This window comes from Mastigoproctus giganteus, chromosome 9 (assembly GCF_048544385.1).
Source record: "Mastigoproctus giganteus isolate SK-2022 chromosome 9, ASM4854438v1, whole genome shotgun sequence".
NCBI lineage: Eukaryota > Metazoa > Arthropoda > Arachnida > Uropygi > Thelyphonidae > Mastigoproctus > Mastigoproctus giganteus.
In genome coordinates, this window is record NC_143583.1 from 174236788 (window position 1) to 174256685 (window position 19898).

At 37.6% G+C, this 19898-nt stretch overlaps 1 protein-coding gene across 3 annotated transcripts in view; it reads right to left on the reverse strand.

Moving 5' to 3' along the window:
- Positions 1 to 3350: 3350 nt before the first annotated feature.
- Positions 3351 to 19898, reverse strand: part of l(3)76BDm (trafficking protein particle complex subunit 8 homolog l(3)76BDm) — a 582307-nt gene continuing 565759 nt past the window's right edge. For all 3 annotated transcript variants that reach the window (XM_090380612.1, XM_090380611.1, XM_090380610.1), the window contains one exon: positions 3351 to 3890. In XM_090380612.1, the coding sequence (XP_090236738.1) occupies positions 3590 to 3890 (301 nt within the window). In that variant the 3' untranslated portion in view covers positions 3351 to 3589. The remainder of the gene's footprint in view (positions 3891 to 19898) is intronic.

Below are 19898 nucleotides of genomic sequence, written 5' to 3' on the forward strand. Positions count from 1 at the left end.
GTGGCTCTGCCACAAATTTCATCTTCAAGTTCTCGCTGAACTATTTTGCTAGAAACTGGATTGTGAGGCTCGCATTACATTCTTGCAATTATTTTTAGGCAGTAGTTTTATGTTTTCAGGGTAGAATCTTTTTCATGTCTGATTGTCTTTCATTCTGCTTCGATTTTCTGCCACCACAATTTGCCCTACCAGATTTTGTTTTTCCATATTTGGTGAATGCAGACATCACACTCAATACAATTGTTTAATGACTCTGCATATTACAGGATGCTGAAATTTTATCTCCTTTCAAGTATGACTTGTCCTGGAAGGTCTTGTGAGGATGCTCTTGTTGACTTTGTGATGCCCATCGAAAATTCTCCACATAAATACGTGCCAATTTCATTGACTTCAAGGATGCTTTTGACTCCCTTTGGTGGGATAGTGCCCTCAAATGTCTCACTCTGCCCGACAGTGACTGGAGGGAGTCAGAGTACGGTGTATGCAGGAGACATTGTTGAGAAAATGTTATGTTAAGGAGTAGGGTATATTCTTCTGTGTACTTCTTATACAAAATTTCATTACTTCATACAAGTCTGCCCACCCCCCTCAGACCTTCTCTGACAGACTCAGTAAGTTGGAATTTCCTCCTTTCAATCGTCCCTGGCTTGAAATCTCTCCATCCCATTTTGTTCACATAGAATATGAAATCCATCTGCTGCCTCCATGATTCTCCCTGCTTACCTGGAACTCTTCTGACTTCCTTTCTTTGAAAGTCGACTTTCTCCAGGCCAACTTTTTGAACTTTTCCTTGGTGATTTTAATGTTCATAACTTCAGCTAGATTCTGTTTTCTAGTCACATGGACCTGGACAGTCGAGGCTGTCTAGCCAAATTTTGCTGAGGCTTTTGCAATTAGTAATGACCTTGCATAGACTGTTCATTTACCTCCAAAAATACCAGACAATCTAATCACACCCAACACACTTGATCTTTTTCTCATGAACAACCCTTCAAGTGATGGTCAAAGTGAATGATACTCTAGGCATCCCATATCACAACTTGGTGATCATCTCTTCTCCAATGGATCATTTCTCTCATGGCATTCTTAGCATCATGTTGTTTGGCAGTACAAGAATATAAAATGGATGATCTTCAAGATTTTTCTTTTCATTGATTAAATTACTGTTTTAAATCTTCTGATGTCAGTGTTTGCTCAGATCGTATTAGTGAAATTATTCTTGTAGGGATGAAGTCCTTTATTCCCAATTCCATACTTCATCTAAACCTTAGTTTTCCCATAAATGTCCTAAAGGTTGTTCATATAAGAATGTTGCCTATTGCAATTGGATTGCATCAAAATCTCTATCATTTTATGTATACACTGAAGCTTGTAACAATTGTAAAACAGTTATTAATCAGTTCAAACTAGTTTTTGGACAGGCTAAGAGTAGGAAACTTGTTTCTTGTTCAATGGTAGCCAAGCAGTCCAGTCTCCCACTTTTCTTATAACTCTTGTATTGATCTTAATAAACCACCTTCTACCATTCCCAGTACACTCCACTCAATGTCTCATATGGTCTTCTGTCAAAAGAATGTCAGAAGAATTTTAAAAATCTTGATGCCAAAAAAGCTCCTAATGATATTTGTTCACTTTTTCTCAAAACCTGTGCTCATGAGATTGTTTCTGTTCTTCTTTCTACACTTTCTTATTCCACTGGTGTTTTTCCTTCTGCTTGGAAACTTGCTCATATCCAGCCAGTTCTTAAAAAGGGTGTCATATCCCTCCCATCCAATTATTGTCCTATTGCACTTACCTCTGCACTTTCTAAAGTAATGGAAATATTTATTAACTATCAACTCCTAAGCTACCCTGTAGAATCAATGTGGATTCCATCAGTGTCAATTCACTGGCTAATGTTATCGATTTCTGGACAAATTCAATGGAAATGTTTGGTGAAACTCCAGCAGTTGCTCTTAACATTTCTAAAGCTTTTGATCATGTCTGGCATAAAGAGATTGTTCTAATAAGCTTCCATCTTATGGATTGTTTATTGCTTTTTTTGCAACTGGGCATCCAATTTTCTCTGACTGCTCTCTGCACGCGAAGGTAGTTGGCTCTCAGTCTTCCAATTTCACACTAATGCTGAAGTTTCCAAAAGATCAGTTTTCCAAAGTCCATTCAAAAGAGAGCAGTCAAGTTAATGACCTATCTCTTACAAAGTCTCTCTACTCTATCTCACAGACCGTCTGTTTCTACTGCATGCCTTTTCTATAGATACTTCCACGGGCAGTGTTCTTCTGAAATGGCGTTTGTAATTCCCCTCTCTCTTCCAGTCATGGCTATTAATGTAGAGGCAGTGAGATTATATACTATCTAATCCAGATTCCTCCTTGAGCTTTACACCCAGGTTTGCCCTTTTGGACTGTCTAGCAGCTCATTTGCAAAACCAATTTAAAGATGTATTCTCAAAATGTAAGCAGTACTGCATCTTGCCATGATGCCTGTTCAAAAACTTAAAATACATGATCCACAACATTATAAAAGGGATGAGGATATACTGGAAGTTTTCTCTGTGTACCATTTGTCGTTTTTACTTCACGCCTTGAATGAGGAAAGTGTTGAGAGTATCATCACACAGGCATTTCTCATGTGGTGCAGATGACACACCTTGACCCCTTACATTGGTTCCCACATGGGTTTTCATCTCCAGTATACTAAATGTGTTTTTCAGGAGTTAAACTAATAATTATTATTAAATTCATATCCTATGGTTCTTGACAGTAGATGTACCTGATTTGAAGTCACCACTGGGTTTTGTCTAAGCAATGATGATTGTTTAAGTGTTATTTGCAATGATAATTGTTAAAATTGTATCATCAGTATATGCCATACATCACTGAGTCTGGCTGTGTACTGTAGACTATCTCCACAATGTAAAAAAAAAAGAGAAAATATATAAATGAACCAGTGAGTAAAGCTGTCGAGTATCACCACCTTCCCATATTTGGTCTACTCTTTGTATCCCACGATACCCCTTTCAGTGTGTAATTTGGGCATGGGTGGCAGATCACAGTGTCACAGATAATTTAAAGGTCAACATTGAGCAATCTATTATCAAGGAAACAATTCCATAGCTATACCAATCTGTGTTGGAAAATAAATAAGCCTTTGGTGGTAATTTGGTAGATTCTGTTAGACTATTAATTTTGTGTATCTTAAAGACAGATCAAATTTGCTAACAAAGATAATTTTAAAAGATCTATTTTAAAATTAAAACAAATTCTCTGAATTGGCTTCAACCATTGATTTTTATTACAAAAAAAGAAATTTCAAAAACAAAGATTACAAAATATGTTAAAAAGGCTCGCTTAAAATTATTTAATTTCAAATTTATTATTCCACAATGTACAATGGGAATTACTTCCCAATAACTTCTTTGCTCTTGCATTTTCTTACATGATCTGGTTTACAGGTGCATACTTCATATTAGTGGCTATTATTACAAGGGATTAAATATTAAAGCTTTATGTGCCAAATGGTTTTATGTTTGCAAGATGGCACAACCTTTTTAAACATATTACTTTGATATACACCAGAAAACCAGATGTTAGTTTGTCACAAGTCTAGAGTCACTTATAATGATCAAGCATGGTGCCAAAATATGGGATAAGTATGATTTTTCCTGTTCTTCACTGTTTACCAGTCTGCTCTGGATAACTAAATTTCCTATATTGTATGTTCCTGTGGAGCTGAAACACACTTGTAATGGCACATTAACAGTAGCATTTGGACCTACAAGCACTTCCCTCTGGCTGGGACCTACCCACGAAAATCCTTGACACTTCAAAGACTTAAAATTCTCCTGGTTGTATAACTGGGTGGTCAAATTTAGTTGACTGGAATATTCACTACAAGTAATAAAAAAACTTATGTGAGTCATTTTCATTAAAAAATGTTTCATTACATTTTCAATTTTTATATAGCAATCCACCCAAGTTTAAAGGAGGGAATAATAACATTATTTAAATGAAAATAAATTTTTGGTAAATATTTGTTTTTATTTAAAACAAAAATAGCATATTATTAAAATTCAGAAAAAAAAGTTTGTTTTTTTTCTGAATTAAGAGAGTTAAAGGGATTACCATTCTACAACTTAACAATACTCATAAAACTTATCTGACCACCTGTCCCACATACTGAGAAGTCACGCTGGTGAACAGTGAGTAAATCAAGTAGTATTCCCAAATTCTCTAACAGGGCGCTACTGTAAATTATTAGAGAATTAGGAGAGAGTGATTTTCTTTCCCCCGACAAATAATCATCTGTTGTTTCACGGAAGAGCGTTATCAAACTGGTGGCCTGTGCCGGGTTTTTTTGTGGCCTGCACTGCCTCCATGGAAAATAATGACTTTTCTAAAATGCATTTTTACCGCTTTCCACTGCTTTCTGTGATTGTGCAATTTACAGAATTTTCCATTGCCTATTTAAGCGATCATTTCGCTGACAGATCGTTTTACTGCAGCTTTCATACTGTTCGAGTCAGTTACATCGTAATGTGAGTGAGTGAGTTAATATTTGTGTTGCTGTTTATATTTAATAAAGTCAGTAAACAAACAGTTTTATGTTGTGATTCGTACATATATGTGATTCTGACATGATGTCGCTTTCCAAGTCAACCAGAAAAAGAAAGGTTATTGATGAGGGGAGACAATTCCAAGAAAGATGAGTTACTTTTGAACAGAGGTAAAAGGTAAAATCGTATGTATTATTCGCAATGAATCAATTAGTGTCGTCAAAGTGTACAATATTAAACAATACTATGATACAATTCACAAATAAAAATTTTCCCACTTAGAGTGTAAGTTAAGAGAAGAAAAACTAAAGGATATGAAGAATTCACTTCAAAGGCAGCAAAATGTAATTACAAAAATTAACGAAGACAGTGAATCGGTAGTGAAAGAAAGTTATGAAATCAGCTATTCACTGGCAAAACATTCCAAACCTTTCAGTGAAGGCTCCGTGGTTAAGGAATGCATTATAAAAGCAGCTGAAAATGTCTGTCCTGGAAATGTGAAAGTGTTCCAAGAAATTTCGTTGTCAAGAAACAGTGGCTGAAAGGATAACTGAGACAGCAGACAACTTGCACGAACAAGTTCAGGAAACATCTGCAACATTTTGGTGTTTTTCAATTGTACTTTACAAAAGTAACAATATTCAAGATGTGCCACAAGTTGCACTGTTTCTTCAAGCCTGCAATGACAATTTGAAAGCAACTGAAGAGTTTTTGGAAATGATTCCATCCGTGGAATTACTACTGGGGAAGACATTTGTGACACCGTATTGAGCATTCTGGAGAAATACAAGCTTCCTCTCAAGCTGTGACTGTGGCTACCGATAGCGCTCCAGCAATGACAGGCAAAATCAAAGGATCTGTATCAACACTAAAAAAAAAACCAAAGGACGAGTATTTGCATCAGGATGTGTTCGAAAAATTCATCAGCAGGATGTGTTCGAAAAAATACTGAAACTGGACTATGTGCTTAAGACTTGCCAAAACTGTGAACTTCATCCGGTCCAGAGGACTGAATCACTGCCAGTTTACTCTCCTTCTTAAGGACTTGGAAAGTGAATCTGAAGGGCTGCCATACTACACAGAGGTTTTTTTTTTTTTTTTTTACTTTTGGAAGAAATAATACTGTTTCTAGAAATGAAAGGTCAGGATGTATTGCTTCTGAAGGATCAGTCTTGGGTACAAAGTCTGGCATTCCTAGTAGATATTACAGGTCACCTAAATGATCTAAATGTCAGACTAAAAGGGAAAAGATCAGTTGATAACAGACATGCACAATGCACTGGCTATTTTTAAAAAAAGTTGATTGCGTGGCAAAATCAATTAAAAGAGGGTACTCTGACTTACTTTTCTATGTGTGAAAAGTTGAAAAATCAGTCAAAGTTATACCTTTTCAAAATATTGTGACAGAATAGAAAAGCTTAAAGACAAATTTGATAGATGCTTTAAAGATTTCAAGAAGCACTAAGAAGATTTTTCTCTTTTCACGGGTCCTTTTTCTTTTAATGTCGAGAGAGCTCCCGGTGCTTGCATCTGGTGAGTATGGGCTTGGCACACCAGGGTCCTGAGCTGGATATCATCATTCTTCTCTTTCTTGGTGATTCCCTTCTACTTCTGATTCCTATTCTCTCTCTCTCTCTCAGGGTAATTCAGAATTTTTTTTTTGGCTGTTGCAGCATAAGCCTCAGGCTTCCTTGTACCATATGGCTAATAATAATATAATATATATATAATATAATATTTCCACACAAATGGAACTAACTGATCTGCAGAATGATTCAATTTTAAAAAAGAAATACCAAAAATTGGGATCCCAAAAATCTACTAGTATTTAGAGAAAAAATACCCAGAGATAAGAAAGTTTGCTGCACAGATTGTTATTTTGGGAGCACATATTTATATGAACAATGCTTTTGTGTATGAAAGCTAGCAAAACAGCCCAAGATCAAGGCTAACTGATGCCAACCTTTCTTTCATAATGAAGGTTGTGTCTTCTCAAATCTTTGACTCCAAATCTTGAGAAGCTGGTTGCTAGCAAATGGAGTCAAGTGTCTGCAAAAAGGCCTAGATTACCTAATTTCATGTATATTTCCTCATTGAAATATTGTATTATCTGGAATAAACTTGCTTTTCATTATTTGTTCTGTTGTTTATTCAGACTTTTATTTCCTTTCAATTAGTTATTAGTGCATTCTCAGCTGCAAGTATCAATTAGCAACAAGCAAAATCTGAGCAATTAAAAAGCATCTTTAGGCTTAGCAATGGCAAAGTTTGTAGATTGTGTGCAGCCCACTTGAGGTACACTACTTTGGGAAATGACCCATGGCTCAAATGAATTTGACATCTCTGGTTTATATGATCACATTATCTGAATATTTGAATGACTCTGACATTCTGGATAGTTTAAAAAAAAATCAAGAAAAAAAAAAAAAAAAATCCAAATCAAATAACTAGTGACAATATCGATGCAGAGAGAAGGAAAACGAGGATAACAAAGGTATTATACTGTCTAAACATGAAAAACTTTGCCGATGCCTGTAGTAGGAAGAAAATGTTCCTGAAAATACAAGGTATAAAACAAATGCTGATATTTTTTTAATGATTGATGTACACTAAACTCCAATAGTAAACGAGTTAGTGGCATCACACCATGTTTTGTTCGTAGTGAACTGCCGAAGTAGATAATTGGCATTGTTTTCTACAGCAGCATGTTAGAGAGGCAACAAGAGGGAGTAACACTCTTGATCTGATTATCAGCAGTGATTATTCATACATTAAGAATTTACAGATAAAGGAATCACTAGGAGGCAGTGATCACAGTGTATTGATGTGGGATTTACTTAAGGATGTAACTAGCATCAGGGGTAAAGGAAAGGGTTTTTGCTTTCGTAAAGGCGACTACAGTGGTCTCAGATTTTTTAGGTTCTATACAGTGGGACCAAATGATGATGTTACCAACAGAAAATTCTAAATGGGAAGCATTCAAGGAAGTAATCTTGGAAGCTACTAGGCTTTTTGTTCCAACCAAGAAATACTGCTCTAGGTTCAGGTCCAAATGGATGTCAGATGAATCAATGAGACCCGTGACAGAGAAGAAAAATGCATGGACTGCACATAAATTGTCAGGTGACACAGATGCCTATGGTAGATACAAGCTAATCTGTAATCAACTCACGAAGGAGGTTAGGCAAGCAAAGGCAGATTATGAAAAATCTTTGGCAAAAGATGCAAAGAAAAACAGCAAAGACTCCTTTACTTATATAAACTCTAAAAGGAAGGGGATGAATCAATTAGTCCACTTGATATCAATGGTTTGACTGTAGATGATCATTCTCAGATAGCTGCTGAACTAAATGAGTATTTTGCATTTACATTCACACATGAGGAGTTATTCAAGGAGGAGAGGGCCAGATTTTTATCAAACTCTAACAGGGAGTTAAATGATTTTGTAATAACTGAGAGCATAGTGGAGGAGAAATTGTTGAAGTTAAACATAAGAAAGGCATCTGGAGTGGATGGGACTTATATCATCTATCCAGTTATATTAAAGGAGGCAGCAAGGGAAGTAAGCAAACCTTTAGCCATAATTGTGAGAGCCTCCTTGAACTCGGGGAAAGTCCCCACGGACTGGAGATGTGGAAATGTATCTCCAATTCGTAAAGGGGGATCGAAGGGAGGCGTGTTTGTTTGTTATTTGGTTTTTAGGAGCATTAGCAACTAAGGCCATATTGTTCTGGGATATGCAGTGGTCATTCCCTGACCTTTCCACATCCTCCGTATTTGGTGGTGACGGGATCGAACCCCGGTCTAATCAAGAAGCGTGTGCTACGCATTGCTGCTCCTTCCCACCTGGCTATGGAGGCGCCTCGAAGGGAGGCATGAGTAATTATAGACCTGTTAGTTTAACTTCTGTTCCAGGGAAAATAATGGAGTTACTGGTTGCAGAAGCAATGCAGGATCATCTAGAGAAGACGTAAATGGAACCCTTTATATAACGAAGTCAATGGGAAATCACAGGGTTAGGTTCCAGGCACCAAAAATTTTACCTACCACTTTGCATCGATTATTTTATTTTATTGGCATTCTTCATAGTTGTAGTAATAGTTGATGGAGCCATATTCATAGCCCTACACACAATAGGGCGGCTTTCACCAGATTCCATCCTCCGAATATTGCACTAGGATTCAATGAACTTCTTTTATCAGACATGGCTTTCTTTATTCTATTAAATTAAAAACTATAACACGATTGTCAAAAACTGCACACGGATATCACTATTATTTTTATTTAATTTATTAATAGCACAATTAATAAAAAATGCCAGCATAATAAATTTCTAACACGTGTAAATAGCGTAAACAACCACTAAATGGTTCACCGCATGGACCTTTACTACCCGCATCCAGGAGTGGTTACTTTGAGGGCAGGAATCTTTCTAGTCTCTGATACAAATGTGCTAATTGCTGATTGCCTCAGACTGTCCTAAATCATATGAACAGTGGATAGCACAGTATGATGCTGATAAATTTTGTCTGATGATTTTAAACTTTCAATTTATAAAAAAAAAAAAAAAAAAAAGTTTTTTTGCAAAAATGAATAAAAAATAAAAATGGCGTTGTGGTTAGTGATCGGCACTATTGTGAATTGGTGCAAATCGGACCAGCACAAATCGAGGGCTACCTGTAAAAGTAAATAACTGTAATGATAAATAAGAGAAGAAAGAACTCTGCATAATAATTCAAACATTGACAAATGCAAAGTACTGCATATGGGTAGCAATAACTGAAGAGAAACGTACCAACTGTGGTACTACACTCAGGGAAGTGGAAAGTGAAAAAGACCTGGGATTAACTGTGCAGTCAAATATGAAGTTCACTGAGCAGTGCAGATGTCATGGAGTCTTGTCAATGATATATAGGAATTTTGCTAGCAGGGACAGGGAGGTGATACAAGGCAATGGTCAGACCACACCTAGCGTACTGTCTACATCTGGAGGCCTAATTTTAGGAAGGATGCAGAGTTGCTAGAACAAGTATAAAGAAGGGCAACAAGATTGGTGAGGGGAACAAAGGGGTGCTCTTACAAAGAAAGGCTTAAGTTCTGCAAATTGCAGTGCCTGGTGATCTGATTGAGGTGTATAAGGCCTTGAATGGGTTGAGCAAGCTGAATGCTGATGGGATTCTTCCTCTTGCTCAGACTAAGAACCTGAGGGGGCACAGTGTCAAATTGAGGAAAGACAGTTGTGGAATAGATGTGCAGAAGTTTGCCTTTAGCCAGCAGGTAGTTGATTGCTGGAACAGACTTCATTTCTGTTGTTGTGGAAGCTAATAGCCTAAATAAATTTAAGGACAGGAATTTGGAATGAATGGAGGGGTGAAATGGGAGGATTTTTTTTTTCCGGCTGATGCTGCATAAGCTTGCTTTCTTGCATCGTATGCCTTTACTAATGCTAACATAAAATGAAATGAACAATATCTCACCTTCCATAGCAAGGTAGCATGAACAGTGGCATCTATCACCATGCTTCAAATAATTACAGTAACTATGGCTGCATAAACTACTCAAGTAAGACTGGATATGTATTTAGGAAGGTAGAGTGAGAAACAGCTACTAATCCTGTACACACAATAGATGATTTGCTGATGGACCTCTTGGACAAGCTATCACCACTGCCAAGTTAATGGAACATGATAAAACACACTGCTGGACAAAATTAACAGAACATGCAGAAAATGTGGCATTAACTCTTGCAGCTTGTGATGAAGCAGAACAAAATCTGGTATGATGGTGTATCATAGAATAACAATGAAATGAGAAACTTCAGACATGTATAAGGAACATTTATAGCATTTATAAAAATTACCAAAAAGATCACATTACAGAAATCGATACAAGATGCTCGAAAATATGGTCACATGAGATCAGTATGGCATATGTTCCCCTCCCCCACCCCCTCAATGGCTACACAGACCTGACAGTGGTAAACCATGCTCAATATAAGGGTGTCTATAAGTTTCTTTGGCAACAAATCCCATTCTTCCAACAGTGCAGACCTTAGCTCCCCAAGTGACTGAGGAGTAATGGCTGTTGGCATACAATATGCTGCCTACGGATGTTCCACACATGTTAAATGGAATTTAAGTCTGGTGATCATGCTGGCTACAGCAGGCTATGGATATCATCAGTTTCAAGATATTCCTCCACCATTTGAGCTCTATGTACAGTGGCACTGTCGTGCACAAAAAGATAGTCTAGGCCAACTGCACCCCTAAAAAGTCGCACACAGAGCTCGTGGATCTGTTCTCTGTATCTCTGTGCAGTTATGGTATCCCTCATAAAAAAGTGAAGACAGTTCTCCCATTCATCATTATTCCGCCCCACACAAGAACACTGCCACCACCGTACGTGTCCCTTTCTGTGATGTTGAAGGAATGAAATTTCTGAGAACACTGCCTCCACCGTATGTGTCCCTCTCTGATGTTAGAGGAATGGTGCTACATTCCTCGTTGTCTCCAGAACTAACGTCTAGAATCTGTTTGTAGGCTAAAACGGGACTCATCAGAAAATAGAACTGTACCCCACTTGTCAGGGCTCCAAGTCACGTGTTTATGGCACCAGTTTTGACAAGCCCTGCAGTGGTTTGCAGTTAACGGGACACAAGCCACTGGCTTCTTTGCATAGAGTCCACTTGAATTGAGCCTGCTCAATGCAGTGCGGTTGGAAATGTTTTCACTTGTGGCCACAGCAACCTCAAGAGACAATTGATGGCAGAACATCGTAGGGTTCTGTTGTTTGTTTGCTATTTGGTTTTCAGGAGCATTAGCAACTAAGGCCATACTGCTCCGGGAATATGCGGTGGTCATTTTTTGACCTTTCCGCATCCTCCGTATTTGGTGGTCACGGGCTCGAACCCCGGTCTAATCAAGAAGCGTGTGCTACGCACTGCTGCTCCTGCCCACCTGGCTACGGAGGAGGCCTTGTAGGGTTCTGTTTTGCTGTTAGAGTCAGATAGTGGTCTATTCTGGTTGATGTAGCCCTCGGACGACCTTGGTCAGCTTTTCTTGTAATGGTTCCTGTTTCCGGAAACTGCTTCCACATCACCGAGACAACACTGTGTGACACATTAAGCCAACATGCCACTCCAACTGCGACTGCCAGCTTCAAGTTGCGCAATAGTCTGCCATCTCAAAAAATCGTCTAAACGAAGATGACTTGCCATCCTGAGTACTGGAGATGAGGCTATCCCACAGAACAAGCCAAAAAATGGGAATGAAGTGATGTGGTCAGAACCTGTGTTTTTATAGGCATGTATAATTTGCATAATGTGTGGCTCTGTAAGGTGGTATATCGATTTCTATTGGATATTCGGAATTTGCATGCCAGGATGCCTATTATATCAAATATTCATCGTCAGTGACACCTTTCACAATAAATATTCCTGAAAATCATTTTGTTCTGTTAATTTTTTCAAGCAGTGTATAAACATGGGCATGAGTGGAAAATTGAGTATCTCAGGGCTGTATGCCTGTGTGAAATAGTTTCAAAGATATCTGGCTGGAAAGATAGGCATGAAATGAAAAACTATAGTTTGAAAAGTACTTTCCAACACTAAAAGGAATGACAAAATGATCATGCACACGATTCAGTAAGCCAAAGAACAAGAGGCAATAATGAAGTAATGAAATATATAAGGGAAACCAACGTAAATTAAATAAATGTGCGCGTGACTTATTCTACTTGTATATGTGCCAACTTACTTGAACAATTCATAACAATAAACAGCATGATAGCCAGACACAAAGGATTTAGAAATTTGACATGAAATTAGTTTTCCTGAACCTAGTTTCTAAAAAGTAAGTTTAACAAGTTTGTAGTCCTTGTACATTTTTTATCCAGCTAACTATTCAGGAGACAGAAATGAGGAGAAGGATGCTTGCATTATACAGTATATATTGCATATTAAATCTTGGTAAAATACTGTGAAAACAACATTCTCAATACAATGAATTTTTTTCTCAAATGCAAAGCTGTTATGAAATAATCAGTATTAGTAGTCATAAATGATGCAAGCTTAAACAGAATCAGTGAAAAAAATAAAATAAACAAACACTACCTTCTTGGATCACCTGTCCGTTACTCAAATAATTTGTCTAAATACACCTTAACACCTGAATGGGTACTACCAGGTCCATGTCAATTTATTGCAAGAAAATATGTATGACAGATTGGTGTAACACAATTTGCTCTATGTGACAATTCAGCACATGACAGTTTGGTGTATAAGACAATTTGGTGAAGGATATTTCGCTGTGTGTAACAATTTGATGTATCACACAGAGAGCATAAATTGACAAAATCAATGAAATAAAAAGCTTAGGAAATGAGAAATTTTGGCAACTTAAAAAGGTGAAATGCAGAAATTTAGAAAAAAAAAAAAAATAAAAAATAAAATAAAATAATATATTTTTAACATTTCACGGTCGCTATCTTCATTTCTTTTTTACTGTAAAAATTGCTTGGAATTTTCTTCTGATTTCCAATCCTCAAAAAGTCAAAAAAGAAACACTCATCATTTTCATTTATTTCCTTTACTTCTGGTTTCTATATCAGTAAGTTTATTCTAGCTTCTGAAATCTCAGTCAATGAATGTTTCTAAACTGTATGTTGTTGTTGTTTGGTTTTTAGGAGCATTAGCAACTAAGGCCATATTGCTCCGTGGGATATGCAGTGGTCATTTCCTGACCTTCCGCATCCTCTGTATTTGGTGGTCACAGGCTCGAACCCCGGTCTAATCAAGAAGCATGTGCTACGCACTGTTGCTCCTGCCCACCTGGCATCTGTATATGTAATTCTGTACCAGGGACTCACATTTGTTGAACATGGGCTTGGCACACTCAGGGTCCTGAGCTGGATATCATCATTCTTCTCTCTCTCTCTCTCTCTCTCAGGGTAACTTGGGAATTTTCTTTGACTGGTGCAGCATAAGCCTCAGCCTTCCTTGCACCATATGGCCAATAATAATAATAATAATATACTTGGATTTTAGAAGAGCTTTTGATACTGTTGCACATGGAAGACTGCTGCACAAATTGGAGCAGTGTGGCATTGGAGGCAAATTGCTGCTATGGATAAAGGGATGGGAGAGTGGTAATCAATCGACACTGCTCTTCATGGATTAATGTTATTAGTGGAGTTCCCCAGGGATCTGTGTTGGGCCCATCGTTGTTTTGTTTATTTATCAATGATATTGACGAAGGTATATCAGGCTTAGTCTCCAAGTTTATGAAGATGATATGAAGGTTGGTAGAGTTGATAATGACAGTACGCTGCTGCAACATGATCTAGCAAAGTTGAGCAGATGGGCCGAGAGGTGCCAACTGAAGTTTAACATTGACAATTACAAAGTACTGCATATGGGTAGTAGTAACCCCAGAGTAACATACCTACTATGTGGTACTACATGCAGGTAGTGGAGAATGAAAAAGACCTGCAGGTAATTGTACAGTCAGATATGAAGTTTTCTCAGCAGTGCAGACAGGCTGCAAGAGGTCTTGTCAATGATATATGGGAATTTTTCTAGCAGGGATAAGGATGTGATTATCCTCTTGTATAAGGCAGTGGTCAGGCCACACTTTAAATACGGCATACAGGTCTGGAGGCCTAGTTTTAGGAAAGATGTTGAGCTACTAGAATGGGCACAGAGAAGGGCAACAAGATTAGTGAGTGGAACACAGGGTTGCTGTTACCAAGATAGGCTTAAGTTCTGCAAATTGCAGCATCTGGAGACTAGGCACCTGCGAGGTGATCTGATTGAGGTGTATAAGGCCTTGAATGGTTTGAGCAAGCTCAATGCTGATGGGATTCTTCCTCTTGCTGGGATTCTGCATCTAAAGGGGCATAAATTCAAATTAAGGAAAGACAGTTGCAGAAAGATGTGCGGACATTTTCCTTTAGCCAGCAGGTAGTTGATTACTGGAATAAACTTCCATCTGTCATTGTGGAAGTTGACAGTTTAAATAAATTCAAGGGTGAACTAGACAAACTTTTGGAGTGAGTGAAACGGGAAGGATTTTTGGCTGATGCTATATAAGCTTGCTTTCTTGCATCATATGCCCTCTACTAATGCTAATTTCTTCCATCTGATTTCTGTGTATGTAAGTTACTTCTGGTTTTCCAACTGTCAAACAATCTATCCTGCTAGAACAGCATGGACTTTGATAGCCTAAAACACAGGCATTAATCTTAATTTTTACAATATATGTAATTCACAGGTATTACATACTGATGTCTAAAAACCTTAGTTGCTTGGTGCAAAATTAAAACACCCTTTTAGCTACCATCCTCCATGCTAAGTGTCATTTGGCATATCATCCCTTAGTCAGGAGTGTCAAGAACTACCATGATCCTCTAGTGAAAATGCCACACTAGGCCAGAGCACTTTTCCATGTAGGGCACTTGGATTCCAATTCTGACCCCTACACAACCTTAACCATCCATGGTAGTAGCCTACTACTAACTTCTTTCAATAAAAATATAGTGTGGGTTGTAAACTGAACATCAGAAGATGCACATTACCCAGTTGACATCCTTTAATGATCTCTAATTTTAGTCTCTGGAACAACTGCCTCCCCCCCATGTGTATTTCCTAAAAAAATGCAACTTACAGAAGTGAAAGTAAAGTGCAAACAAGGGTCTCTTGTAATCCTTATCTTTAACCAGTGTAGTACTTTTTAAATAGGAACACCTAAAAAAAAAAAAAAAGAAGTAGAATGTGCATTAAAAAATGAAGGTGAATAGTATGGTCCATCAAAAATATAAAATATCAAAGATTGATATTGTGATGACTAAATTCACCATTTGCAGCACGGCATATTAAAAGTTTGCATTTTCTGTCTTGCTTTGCCAAACTCTCTGAAAGAATTCAACAAATCTTTGTATTCTCCAAATTGTCTGGAACACTGAACTGTCATGAACCAAATTGTCACATACAGTGAAATATCATTCAAGTTATCTTGTACACTGAACTGTCATACACTGAATTGTCAGTCACTGACACTTGGGATCACGTGAATAGTGTACAACGAATTGAATAATCCTGATGTTACCACCCCCTTAGCACTGATTAGTATACTTTTAAGTAAAAAGGTTAAGAAAGCATGCTTCTTTCAACCTTTTATCTGTGAGAAAAAATTCAAAATTGTTCACTTTTTAATTTCATCCTATATTTTCACAATGTGTTATAACATTGTGACATGGGTGGACAGTGCAGTGTTGATTCAGTTGTGTGTGACTCAAGCACTGGAAAACCAAGTTGAGAGTAAGAGTGTGTTATAGGCCTAATGATTCTGATGAGTAAAACGAACAACGGTACAGAGAAATGGTTGGCCAGTAAATCAGATTGTCTTATAATGGGAGATTTTAACTTCCCAAATATAGACTGGAATTTGTGAGTTGGTCACTCATAACACTAGCATGTTCGAGAGGCAACCAGAGGGAGTAATACTCTTGATCTGATTATCAGCAGTTATTCTTCATGCATTAAGAATCTGCAGATAAAGAAACCACTAGGTGGCAGTGATCAGAGTGTACTGATGTGGGATTTACTTAAAGATGTAATTACCATCAAGGCTAAAGGGAAGGGTTTTTGCTTTCGTAAAGGCGACTACAGTGGTCTCAGAGATTTCTTAATTCTATACAATAACTGTTGGTAACTGATGATGTTACCAACAGAAAATTCTAAATGGGAAGCATTCAAGGAATTAATCTTGGAAGCTACTAGGCTTTTCATACCAACTAAGAAATACTGTTCAAGGTTTAGGCCTAAATGGATGTCAGATGAACTAATGAGATTCGTTCCAGAGAAGAAAAATGCACAAAATGCATATAAATTTTCAGGAGACACAAGATGGCTATGGTAGATATAAGATAGTCTGTAATCAAGTCACAAAAGACGTTTGGCAAGCAAAGGCAGACCATGAAAAATCTTTTGCAAAGGATGCAAAGAAAAACAATAAAACCTTCTTTATGTATATAAACTCTAGAAGTAAGGGGATGAATCAGATTGGTCCACTTGACATTAAAGGTTTGAGTGTTGATGAACCTGCTGAAGTAGCTGACAAACTGAATGACAAGCTGACATCGACATTCACACATGAGGAAGCCTGGAGGGAAGTGGAGCCCAGAAGCTTATCAAATTCTAGCAGGGAGCTAAATGATTTTGTAATAACTGAAAGCAAAGTGGAGGAGAAATTGAAAGAAAGAAAGGTCCCTGGGTCGGATGAGATCTATCCAGTTATATTAAAGGAAGTAAGCAAACCCTTAGCCATAATTATGAAAGCTTCCTTGGACTCGGGGGAGGTCCCCACAGGCTGGAGATGTGCAAATGTGTCCCCAATTCGTAAAGGGAGATCGAAGGGAGGCACGAGTAATTACAAACCTGTTAGTTCAACTTCTGTTCCAGGGAAAATAATGGAGTCACTGGTTACAGAAGCAATGCAGGATCATCTAGACAAGACTGCAGTTGTAGTTCAGACACAGCATTGGTTTGTTAAGGGGAAGTTTTGTCTGACAACTTTAATTGGATTGTGATGTGGTCACAAAGGAACTGGATGCGAAAAATAATTTGGATATCATATACTTGGATTTTAGAAAAGCTTTTGATACTGTTGCACATGGAAGTCTTAGAACAGTATGGCATTAAGGGCAAGTTGCTACAATGGATAAAAGGATGTTTAAGTGGGAGAAGACAGAGAGTGGTAATCAATGGACACTGCTCTTCATGCATTAATGATATTAGTGGAATCCCCTGGGGTGAGGTGTTGGGCCCATTGTTGTTTTCTGTATTTATCAATGATATTGATAAAGATATATAAGGATTAATGTCTAAGTCTGCAGACAATACAAAGGTTGGCAGGGTTATTAATGACAGTAATGATAGTACATTATTGCATCAGGATCTGGAAAAGTTGAGCAGATGGGCTGACAGGTGCCAACTGAAGTTTAACATTGACAAATGTAAAAGTACTGCATATGAGTAGCAGAAACCTCCGAGTAATGCACCAATTGGGTGGTACTATACACAACATAGTGGAGAATGAAAAGGACACCTGGGGTAATTGTGCAGTCAGATATGACAGCAGTGCAGACAGGCTGCAACAGTAGCTTATTGTGTCTTGTCAATGATATACAAGAACTTTGCTAGCAGGGATAAGGAGATGATTGTGCCCTTGTGTACGGCAATGGTCAGGCCACACTAAGTATTGCATACAGGTCTGCAGGCCTCATTTCAGAAAGGATGTAGAGCTGCTGGAACGAGTACAGAGAAAGGCAACGAGATTGGTGAGTGGAACAAAGGGTTGCTGTTACCAAGAAAAGCTTCAGTTCTGCTAATTGCGGCATCTGCAGACTAGGCACCTGCAAAGTGATCTCATTGAGGTGTATAAGGCCTTGAATGGTTTGAGCAAGCTCAATGCTGATGGGATTTCTCTTCTTGCTCAGATTACTTACCTGAGGAGACATAAATTCAAACTGATTAAAGACAATTGTAGAATAGATGTATGGAAATATGTCTTTAGCCAGCGGGTGGTTGATAGCTGGAACAAATTTTCATCTGTTGTAGTGGAGATCAACAACTTAAATAAGTTAAAGGCAGAACTAGACAACATTTGGAGTGAGTGGATAGGTGAAATGGGAAGGGATTTTTTATTTTTTTATTTTGGCTAATCGTATGTAAGCTTGCTTTCTTGAGTCATATGCCTCTACTAATGCTAATGCTAAAGACAACTGTGAACAATCCATTTTTTTTTTATGTTGAAGAATGTATATTTTTTAAATCTGAGTTTAGCACACAAAAAGTTTAAAAATCACCAAAAAAAAATTCATGTTCTGTATTAAAAACGTATTTTATTTTATTTATACTTTTTTATGAAAACCCCAAATGAAAGGTATTAAAACTTATAGTGTACCAAGCATGGGCTGAAGGTTGAGAAAATTTAAGAACATATTTGTTGACATTAGACTTGAACTTTTGGAGATTGTAATTTTCTGGTAATACGTTCAAGAAAATGGAAGTTGAATGAATTAATGAGGAAGAAGAAAAGTTGGCTCTGTGAGTTTGAAGCTGGACAATAAATGGATGTTCACTGGTTGCTGAATGTGTTCAGACTGCATTCAAAGAGAGAACAGGAATTATAGCAGCCAATTCAGAAGAAGTGCCCATGAAAGAAAAGGCATGCAACAGAAACAGAATGTCTGTGAGACAGAGAGTGGAGGTAATATGATAAAGATGAGTCATTAATTAACGTAACTGCCCTATTTTGGTATCTAGAGGCCTGAGAGAGGTTTTGATGGATCTGCCCCAGATGTGTAAACAATATTCCATGGTAGGGCAGATTTGCAATTTGTACAGGGTGAACAGCTGTTTGGAAGAAAAGTAATGCTGAGAGAAAAGAGAAAACAAATCAGTTTTTTAGATGCAGAGGAAGCAATATTTCTAATGTGCTTATGCCAAGAGAGAGAGAGAGATTAGAAGTCAGGGTAATCCCCAATAGACGTATATGCCTAGAAATCAGAGTGTTATCGAAGATATGCATAGGGGCAGAAGAATAATTTCTGCGAGATATAAGACAGGACTGAATTTTAGGATTGAAATCAACTAAGTTATATTTGCCCCATTGGAGAATTACCTGGAGATCAACATTTATGAAATTGGTAGCAGATATTTGAGAAGTTGAAGCTGTTGGGGCAGAGCAAGGTTTCACAAACTGGAAGGTGGAATGCAACGTGCATTTCACCAAATTCCACCAGCAAAACTATGGATAGGATTTCCAGTCACTGGAAGAAGGTCATTAATATACAAGAGGAAAAGAGTGGGAGAACACCATCATTATTGGAGAAGTTGGAAGCATTTAGAAAATTTAGCATTTTAAAATAAACAACGTAGCAGTCTGTATATTACAAAAACAAAAATCAAAGAAATCTCAATTTCTTGGGAAATTGTTTTTGGGTTTCCCAGGAATTCTCGGGGAGAATTCCTATAATATACAATATATGGATAGCCTATATTAGGCTATCCATATACTGTATATTATAGCTGAAGTACTGGATATTATTTTTGGTTGGTATGCATAGATTTTGAGGGGGGGGGAATATGGTAGAAATGAAATGGATAAAAAAAATTTTTTTTTGTTACAAATCATGAATTATTACCCTTTGCTAATGCAACTTAGTTAACAAGTTAGTACACTGTACCAAACCCATTGGAAACTCTTTAGGAGGCTTCCGGATCAGCTAGTGTATAATCTTGCTACCTCTACTCTGCCATATAGTGTCTGGAGGGAGTCCGAGT